This window comes from Lepidochelys kempii, chromosome 1, assembly GCF_965140285.1.
Source record: "Lepidochelys kempii isolate rLepKem1 chromosome 1, rLepKem1.hap1, whole genome shotgun sequence".
In the NCBI taxonomy this organism is placed as follows: domain Eukaryota; kingdom Metazoa; phylum Chordata; order Testudines; family Cheloniidae; genus Lepidochelys; species Lepidochelys kempii.
Window position 1 is genome coordinate 235,861,780 of NC_136380.1, and position 16,151 is coordinate 235,877,930.

Consider the following 16,151-nt stretch of genomic DNA (forward strand, 5'->3'; position numbering starts at 1 on the left):
GACACTTTTGAAAATGTAGGCCATAGTGCAGGCTTAGGCCAGAATATCATAACTTTGACTTTCTTGGCTTATATTTCTTTGCGTTACTATGTTAGAATAAGATTTGCCTGCTTGATTCACTCAGTGGATCTAAATTTTCTGCCAATTTAGACAGAGCAGATAATTAAAATCCCGATCCGCTGGGAAGACCCAAGAGGTAAACTTTAACTCTTCATGTATTTGAGCAGAGTTTTATAAAATATTACATATTTATAGGCTTAACACAGCCGTGCAAAACAGATTTTGGAATGAATTTTAAATTCTGTTGCATTTCTATGAGGATTGGGTTTAATTGGAATTTGTAGGTAAAGTTTTTAGATTTTTTTTAATCTGGACAACCAACAGAAGTAATGACAAACTTTACAACATGATTTTCCAAATTGAAAGTAGTGAACCCTGTAAAAATTGATATATATATGACCATACAGAAGTGTCTATTTCTCATTTAAAAGGCTGATGTTTCTGCGATTTTTGGAAGAGGGACAAAAGGTTTGACAACCCTGTTCACTACACCAACTGCCACGAACCAGTAAAGATAATAAGTAGCAGGCACTTTCTTAGGGGCAGAAACTTCTATGAAGCGGGTTTAGGCTTAGATCTTAGTATTTGTATAACGATCCTTGATATAACAGAATGATGAAAAGAAGATCTAAAGTTTGGGGGTTTTAGTTATTGACTCAAATAATTTCAACACTAGAGTTCTTTGCCCCTACAGGAAATCTCTTGATCATCAGACTGGTAGCTATGTCTCCTCTGAAGCACAACCCTATGATTTGCTTTCTATAGATGTATTTTTATTTATCAGCATGATACTATTATCAAAACTGTTGTTATTTCTTTGATTTTAGGATGAGTCAAGGTATAAGTGGCTACGAACAATTCCCATAAAATTCTATGTTACCATCAATTCTGTTTATCCTTGTACTGTAGGGGAGTACCGCAGAGCTTTATAGATGGTATTTCATATGTAAACAGAAAAAATATAATTATCTACAATATTTGAAAATGCAGAGTTACAAACTTAATATTCTGATTTAGATAGACAATGGAGTTAGAAAAGACATGCCAACACATCTAATCCATCCTCCTGCCAATGCAAGAATGTTATCTGACTGTTGCAGGTTGAACTTGACTGCTATTAAATCAAAGTTGTCACCATTTTAAACTCTTTTTGGCCCTCTCCTGCAAACATGCATGTGACTAAATTTACTTATGTGAATAGCCCCACTTGCTTGACTAGATCTATTCAAATATGCTTGTTTATAGGATTTAGCCCTTAATTTACCCTTTCAATACTCAACAGCAACATATATTGTTACTGATTTTCTTAAATTCTGGCCTTTCCAGGACAACCTCAGCAGACAAAGTAACATATTCCAGAAAAACAAGCACCCAACCACAAATTACAAGAGAACAGCAAGTGAAAAATCCAGCTGTAACTGACCTGTGATCCTCTGGACCCCCGTTTGTGATCCCATTCAGAATGCCCCATGAGCTAAAAAAGAGAAGAAAACAAAGTTTATGGTAAGCAATAGGTTATGCTGATTTGCTATAAACAGAAGAGTCATGTTCTTTGATATTCTGTATAGTTTTTCTTTTAAAACATGTTTGCTTATTTTTCCTGTTTAATTAAAATATACATTTTAGCCAGTATACCATTTTTTTAAAAAGGTATCTATGCTTATTACTTTAATTTTGCATGTGTAAAATTGTTGGGGCCAGATCACATCTGCTCCTCTACAAGCAAAACAGATTGTGCTTGTGTAGGTAAAATTCCCACTCACATTGATAAAGATTTGGCCAGGAGTTCAATATGGCGTTGGCAAGAGGGATATTACTATATGTTAACAACTGCGTTATCAAGGGGAGTTAACTGTTGACAATATGCCAAAGTACATCTTACATCAGGTGTAAAGTTAAAATCACTCCACTATGTTGGGAAAAAAAGGCAAAGTCATTTGTGAAACAGATGAGATGAGCTCAGTGTTTTCTAAATATAATCTCTCATTGAAACTAAGAGTATACAACTGCTAAAGTAACATTGTTCATGCTTAATTTGTTTTCTGTGGGCCAAACTCTACCCTCAGTTATACAAGCAAATTACTCTTCATGAGATTGCACTGATGTAGGTACAGCCACCAAACATGGGATTGCATTGAGTTCTGTGGGGTTGTATGAGCATCCCTAAGAGTAGCATTTGGCGTTCTGCATTTTCTCTGGCTGACTTTAGAATTTTGGGCTTCTACCTTGACACACAAAACACACACGCAGGGTTTAAATAAGAAAGTTGATATTTTATATGTTGTGTTGCATCACCCCTGAAGATGGCAACAGACTTCTAAATTGTTAGCCTAACAATAAGGGACACTTAGTAGACCATTCCTTATGGGTTGCCTTGTGTACTGTCTACAGGCATAAAATGGGCAAAGACAGAGAAACCAAGAGCAATTAGTCTTTGCTATTCATACAAGCATAACTTTATTCAAATATACAAACAACAACGTGAACATACGAGAATGAATATAAAGTGAGTGAACTCATTACTCATTATCCCAAATTCCTTTCCTTGCTATTGTCTTCACTTCCCAATTTCTCCCTCTCTCCATGTGCCTTCCCAAAGGAAAGGATGGGACAACCAGAATGCACATAATTGGTTCAGCACTAATACAACTAAATTTTACAGTCCATGCTTCTTGCTATATGTGCACTGGAAACTCTGATCACAAGATAAAAAGCATTAAAGCTGTTTTTTTAAAAGAAGGGAAAAACCACACACACATACACAAAAATTCTTATCTGTTCCAATTGTTCCTTCCTGTCATTTCCTTCACGGGCCCCCATCATATGTAGTTCTTTTATAATTACTTCCCCTCCCAGTTTGAGATAAAACATTCATACAGATGACTGCTCGATAATCAGAAGCAATGCAAATTGCAAGGTCTGACTCAACTTGACCCTTTTTGTTAAAACTAGAATCTAGTTACTTGATGATGCTGACTGGGACAGAGAAAGCGTTCTTTGAAGGCATTCCCCTGGAGAACAGGGGTGTGGCAAGAGTTCCATGATTGCTGGGAAGACGTGCAGGCTAGGTAGCTAAGAAGGGCGGTTTATATATGGAATACATAAAATCTTGAAATAAATACATAAAAATAAAATAAAAAACAACTAGCAATGACTAGGTCTAAGGGCAACTGGGGAGGAAGAAAAAAACAGGAGGAAACAGAATATATATGTTAAAAAAAAGATCATTTTGTTTGTAGGTTGCATCCCTTTCCCCTCTTCTATTTATATGATTTAGCCTATATCTCTTCTGGCTTCCTCTCTAATTGTACAGCACCTAGTATTTTGAACAGCCATCTAATAAATAATAGATAGCATATATAGGTTAAGAAAAGGTAGAAAGGTACAAACTCTGTGACCCTAGGAACTCCTTTATTCACACCTGACATACTATTGCAGTGACATTTGTACAATATAAGTATTGAGGTATCATAGGAAAGCTAACACCACTTTGGTTATTAATATAATTGTAAAATACAGGTTCACTTTATATGTGAAGTTATGAATTCTCTCTGTATGAGATTTCGAACGTATTTGAAGCAGAAAAGTCTGTGGAGTGGGTAAACAGGTTTTTTTTTCCAGTCAAAGGAAAGGTCAATGCCCCATCAGGTTCAATCACAAAATCATAGGACTAGGAGTGACCTCAAAAGGTCCTCTAGTCCATTTCCCTGCACTCATGCCTGTACTAAGAATTATCTAGACCATCCTGGACAGGTGTTTGTCTAACTTGCTCTTAAAAATCTCCAATGATGGAGTTTCCACAGCCTCCCTAGGCAATTTATTCCAGTGCTTAACCACCCTGACAGGAAGTTTTTCCTAATGTCCAACCTAAACTGCTGTTGTTGCAATTTAAGCCCACAGCTTCTTGTCCTATCCTCAGAGGTTAAGGACAATTTTTCTCCCTCCTCCTTGTAGCAAAACTGTTGCTTTTTGAAATTTGAAAACCGTTACGTCCCCTCTCAGACTTCTCTTCTCCAGACTAAACGAACCCAATTTTTTCAATCTTCCCTCATAGGTCATGTTTTCTGAACCTTTAATCATTTTGTTGTCCACATATTTCCTGAAATGTGGTGCCCAGAACTGAACATAGTACTCCAGCTGAGGCCATATCAGCGCGGAGTAGAGCGGAATTGGCAACCTCAGTCAAGTGGCCATTTATTATCATATCTGAGGCTGCAGGGACAGTTCAATTTATGTTGTAAAGAGTACCAATGGGGAGAGAACCAGCATGGAACCTTCTCCATCAGATTCCATGGCACCTTTTCTCACAGTAGGAGCACGGAACTTTGAGAAGAACAAATTTCAAAAGTTCAGCAAACGATAAAAGAGAGGGACAATACCCTAAGTTACCTTTCGCTTGACACTTTGTAAGAAATCCTGACCAAGGAGGTGGTCAGCCATCTTACTGGAAGGAGATGTGGTAAGAATCTTACCTTGAACAAGCCTGTAGTTTTGTTGAGTTTTAGTCACTAGAAAACATTTTCCACTTTTATGTGTTTGTAACCATTTCTGACTTTATTCCTTATACTTAAAAAACTCACTTAAAACCTCTCTGATTAAATAATCTAGTTTTAGTTTTATTTTATATTAGTCCAGTGCTGTGTTTGATTTGAAGTGATTATTAATGCTAGTTAAAGCAAAAAGCTGCTGGCTTTTCTCTCTTTAAAGGAGCAGTTAATCTTATTACTCCTCGGAATGTTCAAGCAGAGGGCTGGGCATCTCAGGGAAGACTGTTTGGGAGAAATTCAGGACTGGGAGGTGCATTGGGGTCACTTGGATAGTAGTAACCAAGGCTGGTGGAGACCAGAATGTAAACAAGTAGGCTGCTGGAGTCAGAATTGCTGAACCAGGGCTGCTTATCACACAGACAATAAAATGATTACTCACTTTCTCGTAATTGTTGTTTTTCGAGATGTGTTGCTCATGTCGATTCCAATTAGGTGTGTGCATGCACCGTGCACAGAGTTCGCTGGAAGGTTTTTCCCCTAACAGCACCCATCGGGTCGGCTCTGGAGCCCCCTAGAGTCGTGCCTTCATGGCGCCGCATATAGGGCCTTGCTGACCTGCCACCTCTCCAGTTCCTTCTTGCCAGATACTCCGAAAGAGGGGAAGGTGGATGGGTTTGGAATGGATATGAGCAACACATCTAAAAGAACAACAGTTATGAGAAGGTGAGTAACTGTTTTGTCTTCTTCGAGTGCTTGCTCATAACGACTCCACTTAGGTGACTCCCAAGCCTTACCTAGGATGTGGGGTCAGAGTTTATGGAATTGCTGACTGAAGCACAGCCCTGCCGAACACTGCATCACCCCGTTGTCCTGGGTGATGGCATAATGTGAAGTGAAGGTGTGAACCGAAGACCATGTAGCCACTCTGCAGATCTCCTGGATCAGTACCTGGGCCAGGAAAACCACCAAAGACACCTGAGCTCTAGTGGAGTGTGCAGTCAGAGCGGGGGCAGGGATCTTAGCAAGGTCGTAACAAACCCCGATACAGGATGTGATCCATGACAATATCCTTTGCGGGGACACTGGGAGGCATTTCATCCTGTCTGCCACAGCAACAAACATCTGGTTCGACTTACAGAACCGCTTAGTTCATTCAATATAAAAAGCCAATGCATGCCACACATCCAGGGAATGGAATCTGTGCTGACAGCTATTTGCAAGAGGTTTCGGGAAAAAGACCGGAAGAAATAGCTCAATTGGCATGGAAATTTGAGACCACCTTCAGGAGGAATGCAGAGTGGGGTCGCAGTTGCACCTTATCTTTATAGAAAAGAAAAGAGTCGGATGTGAGACCCTTGAGTTCAGACATCCTTCTGGCTGATGTTATTGCAACCAAAAAGACCACCATATAGGAAAGGTAGAGAAGTGAGCACATTGCCAGGGGTTCAAATGGGGGCCCCATCAGCCTAGAAAATACCAAGTTAAGGTCCTAAGTGGGGGTGGGCCGCCGAATATGAAGATATAATCCGTTCAACCCCTTGAGGAACCGTCGCACTATTTCGTTAGTGAAGATGGTGCGTCCATGCTCTCCTGGGTGAAAAGCTGAGATGGCAGCCAAGTGAACCTTTATCGAGGAGTGAGACAAGCCCTGCTGTTTCAACTTCGGAGGTAGTCCAATATAAAGAGGACCGACGATTTTGTTGGAGGGATACGGCTCTGTGAGCACCAAAATTGTGAATGTCTTCCACTTGGCTAGGTAAGTTGCTCTGGTCGAAAATTTTCTGCTACCCAGAAGAACCTCCCTAACAGGGTCTAAGCATGTGAGCTCTAGTGGGTTCAACCACTTAGCTTCCAAGCTGTGAGGTGGAGGACACTCGAGATTGGGGGTGCTGAAGCCTTCTGTAATGCTGAGTGATGAGGTCCGGAATTAGCAATAGAGTGATTGGAGTATCCACCGATAGCTCCAGTAGCCTGGTGTACCAATGCTGACATGGCCAGGCCGGTGCCACCAGGATCACTGAGGTTCTGTAAAATCTCCGGATTTTGAGGAGGACCTTGTGAATCAGCGGTATAGGAGCAAACACCTAGAACAGGAAGTCCTTCCATGGAAGCAGAAACATGTCTGCCAACTGAATTCGGGCTGTCGTTACTGAAGGAGCAGAATTAGGCACTTCCTGTTAGCCCTTGTGGTGAACAGATAGATCTGGGGAACTCTCTACTGCTGGAAGATATTGTTTATTACATCCGAGTGGACAGACCACTCGTGGTTGTGAAAAGACCTGCTGAGGTGGTCTGCTAGTTCCTTCTGCGACCCTGGAAGCTAGGACACTTCCAAAAGTATGGAGTGTGCTATGTAGAACTCCAGAGCATGAGGGCTTCCTGACACAGGGGAGAGGAGCATGCTCCCCCCATCTGTTGATATAAAACAATGCTGTTGTATTGTCTGTCAGGACCGATATACACTTGCCCTCCAGGAGAGGCTGAAAGGCCTGACATGCCAGCCGGACTTCCCTGAGCTCCCTTACATTGATGTGAAGCATCAGTTCCTCCTGAGACCAGAGGCCCTGAGTTCTGTGTTCCCCAAGGTGTGCGGCCCCACCCCATGACCAAGGCGTCAGTGGTCAGACATAGGGATGGACGGGGATTTGGAAAACGTGACCCCTGTGCACAGCAAGTGAGGGTCGAGCCACCAGTGAAGAGACTTGAGAACCTCCACTGGAAGGGTAACCACCATGTCTAGACTGTGCCTGCTTGGTCGGTACACCAAGCCAACCAAGCTTCGAGAGGTCAAAGTCTGAGCCTCATATGTTGCGCTACATATGTGCAAGATGCCATGTGACCTAGGAGTTTTAAGCAACTCCTCACAAGGGATTCGTTTGAGATCCTGATGTCATGAATGGCCTGGAAGCGGGATTGGTGCAAGAACGCTCTGGCCTGTGTTGCCCCTATGTAGCACTGCCCCTATTAACTCTATTCTCTGAGTAGGGATGAGTGTTGACTTTTGAGTGTTTAGGAGGAGGCCCAACGCATTGAAGATGGATTTTATGAGGGAGACATGTTGATCCACTTGTGTTCTGGACCAGCCCTTGACTAGCCAGTAGTCTAGGTAAGGAAATACCTGAACCTGACTTTTCTGCAGAAAAGTGGCCATGACTGATATACATTTGGTAAACACCAGAGGTGTCGATGATAGGCCAAACGGTAGCACTGTGAATTGGTAGTGGGAATTCCTGACTGTAAACCTTAAGCACCACCTGTGGGGCGGAATTATGGAAACGTGGAAGTATGCGTCCTTCAAGTCGAGGGTGGATACCAATCTCCTGGATCCAGGGACGGGACGATAGTGGCCAAAGAGAACATTCGAAACTTTAGTTTCTTCATGAACATGTTGAGGTCGCGCAGGTCCAAGATGGGTCTGAGGCCCCCTTTTGCTTTCAGTATTAGGTAATACCGGGAGTAAAACCCCTTTCCCCTGAGCTCCACCAGAACCTCCTCCACAGCCTCCGCTGATAGGATATCTCCTGGATGAGAAGTTGCTCATGAGAAGGGTCCCTGAAGAGGGAGGGGGAATGAGTGGGGGCGAGGAAAATTGGAGAGAATATCTCATCTCTATTGTGCGGAGGACCCAATGGTCTGAGGTGTTTTGGGACCATGCTTGGTAGAAATGGGACAGATGTTCTGAAAGCGGGAAAGAAGGATCCAGTGGAGAGGCTGGTATAACGCCCTTGGGCACATCCTCAAAAGGTCTGCCTAAGGCCTGGTGGCTGCCTGGATGACTCAGACCCCCAATGATCTTAAAGTGGCTTTGGAGTATTTCAAACTGTGGTGTCTCGAGTCCGTTTTCTCCAAAAATAACGTGGCCCCCTCAAACGGTAGGTCCTGAACTGTCTGTTGGACCACGCCGTAGAGGCCCAAGACCTGCAGCCATGAGCAACGGCGCACTGCGATGCCCGGAGACATCGTCCGTGTTTCAGAGTCCACTGAGTCTAATGCCACTTGCAGAGACGTTCTGGCGACTCTTTTGCCCTCATCCATGAGAGCCGAGAATTCCGGCTTGTGGGACAAGGTCTGAGAATTTGGACATTGAGTCCCATGACTTGAAGTTATAACGGCTAAGGACTGCTTGCTGGTTTGCGATATGAAGCTGTAGCCCTCCAGTGGAGTATATCTTCCTTCCAAAGAGGTCCAGCTTCTTTGCGTCCTTAGCTCGAGGAGTAGGCCCTTGCCTCACCCTTGCGTTAACAGCCACCACTACCAACAAGTCCGGCGTGGAATGGGTAAACAGGTATTCATAGCCCTCGGAGGGCACAAAGTACTTTCTCTCAACTTCCTTATCTGTAGGACCCAGAGAGGATGGCATTTGCCACAGAGTTTGTGTGTTCTCCTGAATGGTCTTTATCAGGGGAAGGGCCACCCTGGTGGGTCCTTCTAGGGATAAATGTCCACCATTGGGTCAGACACCTCAGAGACCTCCTCCATCTGTATCCCGAGGTTCTGAGTGACCCATCTCAGAAGTTCAAGGTGGGTTCGGCTGTTGGGAAAGGGAGGCCCCAAGGATGTTCCTGCCATTGCCTCATCTGGAGACGATGAGGAGGAGCCTGGAATATGGGAGGGCCCCTCCTGCCCATCCGGCTCCTCAAAAGGCTACAGCTCTTCCCTGAAGTCGGAGTCCCCTTTGGTGCCGGCTCCGGTACTGGCCATGGTACTGAGTGTAGCCACGGAACTGAGTGTAGCCGCGGTGCCAGGTATGGTGCCCGTGCTGGGTCTGTTGTTGGTGCCGGACCCAGTACCGATTGTGGCGCCGGCAGTAGTAGCAGTGGATGATGCCTAGAGGAAATCCCTGGCCCTGGAAGCAGTCCTTCTCTCAGACGCGACCAAAAAATATCGTAACAAGGCAGACCCCTGGGACTGGTGGTAAGCCCATGGGGTCCAGAAGGGCCACTGGTTTGGCATCTGAGCCAGCACCTGCCATTGTGGTGGCCACAGTACTGGGGGAAACTTTGGGTCATCCCCGCTGTCTGGGAGTGCCGGCGGTTACAGGATCAACTGCTCTGGGACACTTATGAGTCAGTGTCTGATGTAGACTCTGACGAGTCTACATGCAGGGACCATGATGGAGCTGTGCCCGTCGGTGCTGGGGATCGGTGCCAGGGTGATGTACATCATTGCCGAGTCATAGCCAGCTTGCCCCTGGACTGCACTGTTGGCCTCTGAGTTATTTGGGGCCTTGGGACCAGTGCTGTGACACTGTGGTCGGGGGATTGCAGTGTTATCAGGTCCTGTGCTGCCTCATAAATCTTGGGTGTGGAAGGGAGGTCCAAATCCTCCACCTGGGTCTCCTCCGGTGACACTGGACTCAACGGTCCCTCCCGAGGGCCCAGAGTCGACGGTGCCAGCTGTTGAGTTGGAAGGGAGATGCGGTCTTGCACTAGTTACCCTCCCTTGGATGGTTCCCATTCCCTTGCACGGGAAGGGGAGCACCCTCTATCAGGCTTCCTGTGCTTCTTCAGGACAGGAGACAGAGAGGGGTGCCGAGATTGATCCTGTGTCATGCTTGTCACCGGCGAATACTGGTGCCTAAAGTCTCTGTCCTCAGAGTTCTTCCTCGGCAAACCCCGCACGGTTTAAACCCCTGGGTCTGAGGCATGCCCCGGGCCCGGGAGAGGGATGGGGAAACGGAGGAGTGAAACACCCCCCAGCATCCCAAGTCCAAATGTCTAACTAAGTACACCAATTTTTTAAACTATCTTTAACTATTTACAGAAAAATACACTAGAGGATCACTCATTGAAGACGAGAGATGAAACGCTCCGATGACCGTCACTGACGGTAAGAAGGAACTGGAGAGGCGATGGGTCGGCAGGGTCCTATATGCGGCGCCATGCAGGTGCGGCTCCAGGGGGCTCCAGAGCAGACCTGACGGGTGCTGCTAGGGGAAAAACCTTCTGGCAAACTGCACACGGCACGCACACACCTAATTGGAATAGATGGGAGCAATCACTCAGAGAATGCTTCTATGATGGCTGGGAGTGTTCAGACAGGAAGCTACAGCAACCAAGCATTTTAAGGGATTCAGGGTTACAGGTCAACAGTGACAACCTCTCACTGGTCACATTCTGGGTTGCAATTCAGACAACACCCACTTGCATAGTGAGAGGGAAATTAGAACTGATAGCCTTTCTGCTGACTCCCTAGTTTTATTGAAAATACTTTTCTGTTCCACTTACTTTGTTACTGAAAATGATTGCTGTGCCAGTTTTCACCATTTGTTGCTCCTTATTGTTACGCTTGTTTATTACTGTATTAAATAGAGCCCGGATACTGATATCTCAATGGATAACTGATATTTTAAAAGCTACGAAGAGGTTATCTGCCCAAGCATATTGTTCCTCAACTCTGCTTCCAGTGAAGCCCTCATCTATACCTTCAACTCCCTACTGTACTGCCTTGAGTCCCCAGACTCTAGCACTTATGCAAAGAAGCTGCCTGCTTTCTGAAATGGACAAGAAATTTGTCCATTTATCCTTGTCCTCAAAAATTTCCAATGGCTCCCCATTTTTTTCATGTTCCTCTAGGAAACTGCGCTTTTGGTTTCAACTTATTTTAAAATGTTTGTACTGCATAGAACCTGTTCTCTCCACACCTCCCTCCTGTTCCCTCCACTTTCCTCATATTGGCCTCTTTCATCCTGGTTTCTTCTTTGTCCCATCTCACAATTTTGCAGCTGGTGGTGCAAGAACTGTCTCCACTGCAGCTCCTTGTGTCTAGAGCAACCTTCCTGAGTCTCTTTTCCTCGTCCATGGTTCATCCATTTTTAAATCTCATCTGAAACCACACCTTTTCGACACCTGTTAGTTTTTCTCCCTTTTCGCTGCTTATTTTAAATGCTATAAAGTATTTAGTGTCTCAATCCTGCAAAGACTTATGCCTTTGCTTAACTTTAGATACTGTGAATAGTCTCACTGAAGACAACTGAGCTGCACTTCTAGTACCTAAAGTTAAACAGGTGCATAAGTCTTTGCAGGACTGGGGCTTCAAAAAGTTTACGTGGATGATGCAACTGGAAATAGAGTGGAGGTCTGGCATTTGTTGCCAAAAATATGTCCAGAGGTTCCTTTATCTGCCACCCCTATCAAAAAACTTTAAGAGAAAAATAAATATTTTTGTATGTATAAGAAAAAATAACCCAGTATAACTGATCCAAATACATCGAGTGGCAAAAAAGTGCTATGTACACTAGTTCCCTAGATGTTCGGGAGCATACCATAGTTCAGAGGCACGTGCTGTTGGCACTCCCAGAGTTAGGCCCTTCAGCCTCTAGTCCCAGGTGGGTTCCCATAAATATTCAGAGCCTGATGAATAATTAAAGGATTGCTTTACTAGGTCTGTCAAAAATGAACAGTGCAATTGCCCTAGGAACAACTGCTTTTAACATTTCCAAATGAAAAGAGAGAAACACAACACACACCAGTTCCCAATCCACACCCTATGGACAGCTCAGTGCCAGAATACAAAAGTGGCACTCTTCTGACCTAGTGCTAAGGATACTTAGTCCGGGCCACTCCTCTCCCACAGGCAAGCATGCACTGGTCTGCAGAACCCCCGTCCTGAGTCCAGTTGTTTTGTCCAGCACCTTTTTTCAGGCCTGTCCATACAGCCACTTCTGACTATCCATCAGCCATTGCTACCACTGGCTCCCTTGCCAGGAACCACTGGCCTAACTCTCAGCACTTCAGTCCCAGCTCCTAAACTGTTTGCCTTATTTCTGCAGCCTTATTTTCCTTATTGGCTTGCTACTCCTGCTCATAGGAAGCCTCCTGGTTCCTACTGAGCCAAGTCCCCCCATGATCTCTGGTATTATTCCTTTTCATGTGCTGGAGGGATTAGAGCAGGGGTTCTCAAACTGGGGGTTGGGACCCCTGAGGGGGTCACAAGGTTATTACATGGGGGGTCGTGAGCTGTCAGCCTCTACCTCAAACCCCGCTGTGCCTCCAGCATTTGTAATGGTGTTAAATACATTTTAAAAGGTGTTTTTCATTTATAAGGGGGTGGGGGGTCGCAATCAGAGGCTTGGTATGTGAAAGGGGTCACCAGTACAAAAATTTGAGAACCACTGAATTAGAGTGTCCTTTGCTATTTGGAGATTACACTGTGCCGAGTAAGGACCCAGATGCTTTATTACAATAGCTAGGTTTGTTTTTTTTACTCTCTCACAATATAACTATTAAAGTTGTTTACTGAAGGGAGGCCAAATTCATCAGTGGAGTAAGTAGTCATGAGTTCACTGAAAACACTGGAATTACTCCTGCTTATGACAGCAATGGTTTGGCACCAATTTTGTTAGCAAACGACCATAGCTCCTGGTAGCAAACTACAGAACCCATATGCTTTTCATTTCATTTCTCGACAAATGTGTCTTCATGAAATCTGGCATGTTTCTTTTTTGCTGCTGCCACGATAGGCTCCCTAATGCAAGGCAAACTTAGCAAACATTGTTCTCACACTGCACCCTGAGCATGTATTATATTAGCACATTTTACTGAATTAACACTGTGGTGTAACCTGCTGACATGAAATAAAAGTTCCAGGACAAGGAGAGACTTCTACAATTCCAGACTATTTTCAAGCACAGCAATAAACTTATATTCTTAGAAGTTGTGCCTACAGAATCAACATTTCTTCTTTTATAACCTACAGAAATCTGGTTTGCATTAAAGTTTAGTTAATCAAAATACGGAATAACGACTTTTTTCCCCTGTCAAGCTATAACATTCTTGTTCACATCTGCAGTGGCCCACAGCATATGAAAGAAGGGGGAAAAAAATCACTCTTGTTCCAGAGCTTTGGGTTTTATAAGAACACACAAATTCAGTAGCTGTCACACCTGCCACATAACCTTCACAAGCACAACACGTTTTTCTATAATGGGCCAATTTACTAGTTACCGCATTGTTTACCTCTGCATGCCACGCTTTGTTAGAGAAGTTCCAAAGCTTGAAAAGATTTCCTTTCAATGGGTAATCAGTGAGCGCCAGAACACAACACACAGAACACTAGCAAAGCACTTATGCCAGACTAATGCTCTTCCAAACTCACTATTTCTACAAGTTTAACAAAAATCAGGAGATGAAGAAAAGTAAATAGTTCTTAAAATAGCACAGTCAGAAAGACACAAAGTCCAGATGAGTCTATTCTCAATCTTTGGAAATTATAATGAGTGAAGGAAGCACAGCTTTACTGGATCAGGACATGCATGAGAAAGAAGACAGAGATGAGAATGGATTTTAATTGGCAGGATGCAAGTTTATTAACTTTAATACCAAAAGGTGAGTAAATCTCCTTAACAAACTAAATAAAGGTAAAAAAATTAAAAGGAGAGAGAAATGTAGAAGTATAGGTAAAACTGGGCAAGCCACAGTGAGACTGTAGGGTGGTACTTCTTTTATGAAGTCTTTTATAAAGACTGCTATCTTGTTCTCTAGAATTTGACCTTTCATTGTTGAAATGAATTATGCCTCTAACACTCACGGTTGTGAAGAAAATGTTCAAAATGTTAACCAGATGTAAACCAATGAAGTGATGCTTGTCAAAGTCTGCAAAAATCCTCATAGAACAGCATCAACTGCCTCGATTCATCTTAAAGGATGTTAACACTCAAGCATAATGAAAATTTAAATGTGAATACAGCATTACCAACATTCACAATATTAATGCGAGTTTTGGGATATTTGATGTTTTTCTCAAATCCTCAGTTTCCTGAGAGATATGATAGGGTGAGACTCTCAGCTTTTATTAAAAAACACACTCCACATTTCTAGTCCTTATGAGGGTAGAGAAAAGCTTGTAAAGGTGACTACGTTAATTTTATTCAAAAGTCATGATTTTTTTAGGCCTGACGATTTTTGAACACTTGGGACAGGCAATACTATGAATATTGTTGACTATGTCACTGTTGACCAAAGCATGAAAAAACAGGAGTACTCATATTATGAAGATCTGTGTAACATGGGTTCACTTATGTTTTTAGGAAATGGTATAATGCTGCATTTTCAAAGTGCAAGCTGGTTTATTTAAGCAGCAAATGTTACATCCTGATGGAGCTTTATCAGAGGAAATGCGGAATTGCTTTGTTTAAGTACTTCTGAACACCAATAAAGAGTAGTAAAGTTTAGTGTTTCATGAAAGACTGTAAATCAATCTATAGCGTGGAAGTAGGATTTTAAATGACAAAAAAAGGAGGCTAAAGGTAGGATTTTAGTGCCTAGAAACCTCTCTTTTTAACAGGTAGGTTCTTTTCATAGTTTCTACATCTAGCCCACAGCAATCTATTATTCTGGCCTTTTTATTTAGTATATTATAAGTGTGGATGGATAGTCAAAATTACACATAAAACAGGCACAGATGAGAAGAACAGTAAAATAATCCAAAGCCCACTGAACTAAATAAGTGTCTGTCTATTTGGTGGGCTTAGGATCAAGTCCAGGATTCAGAGAGCGAGAGAGAGAGGATATAATCTTAATACAATTACTTAGGCTACATAGAAAGTATATCATTTTCTTCCTTTGGATAAGAGAACGTAGATCAAAATTGGACTCTTACATTTCCACCACATTAGGCATAAATCAGATTATTGTTGTCCCCTAACAAATAAATGAAAAGTAAGTATAAATGAAAAGCTGAAATGCTGTAGAACAGCCTCTCAGAGTATTCTGTAAATGCGAGCCAAATGCTCAATTAATCTCCTGCCTTCTGTGTTCTCCCATAGATTATTTCCCCCTGTGGATAATATGTCCTGAACTTTTGAGAATCTGTATATGTGATTTGGGAATGGTTGGAAGTGCTTTATTTATTTTTTAAAACCCAGAAGAAAGTAACGGCGCATCTAGCAACAACTAGCAGCTACAAAATTCTTATGATTTTAGGCTGGCAAACGGCTGGTGGTTGTAGGCGTAGTTCACAATTTGAGCACTCTCTAGTTTGGGTAGTAGCCACCAACATGTCTGGATATGGGGATGTAACCACTACACGTGGGAAGAAGCCCCACGTTTTGATCTTGACCAACCAATAGCCTTAACATATCTGTGTTTCCCCATCTGTAAAATAAGGACAAGACTTCCCACCAGCCTTTGCTCAGAAGATACGAAGATATAAAAAGTATTTTTATACAACATAATAAAGTGCACAATGAGTGCTGCCCACTATGGTGTATTAATTTGATACAGATAATCATTTTACTAACAGAGTATTATGTGTGCTGTTGTTTATATCATAGTTTCTTTATTGTAAAGAAAAATGCCTCCTTATAATGGAATGCTCCAACATATGGAAAACAAACCTTTTCAAATAACCACTCAAACGCCCAGGTTCTAAGCACGGCCAGCTTTAAAGGACAAGAAAAGACAACAAACTATTTGGGGATTTGTACAGGCTTGCATCTCACATGCTTGTCTGATTTAGCCCTTTGGCAGTGGGACAACAGGGATGACAACTTTTGCATCCACTCTCTCCCAACAGCTTGGAGTCCTAGAAATCACAAAGATCAGCTTCTTCTTTTGAGAACTGCAAGAAGAGATGCCTTTTAGCTGCTTCTTGGTCCAAAAAGGA

General features: G+C 43.1%; 1 protein-coding gene across 3 annotated transcripts in view; it reads right to left on the reverse strand.

The window, feature by feature from the left end:
• Positions 1 to 16,151, reverse strand: part of PDE3A (phosphodiesterase 3A) — a 368,581-nt gene that overhangs the window by 127,995 nt on the left and 224,435 nt on the right. For all 3 annotated transcript variants that reach the window (XM_073318613.2, XM_073318622.2, XM_073318631.2), the window contains exon 2: positions 1,484 to 1,534. In XM_073318613.2, the coding sequence (XP_073174714.2) occupies positions 1,484 to 1,534 (51 nt within the window). The remainder of the gene's footprint in view (positions 1 to 1,483; positions 1,535 to 16,151) is intronic.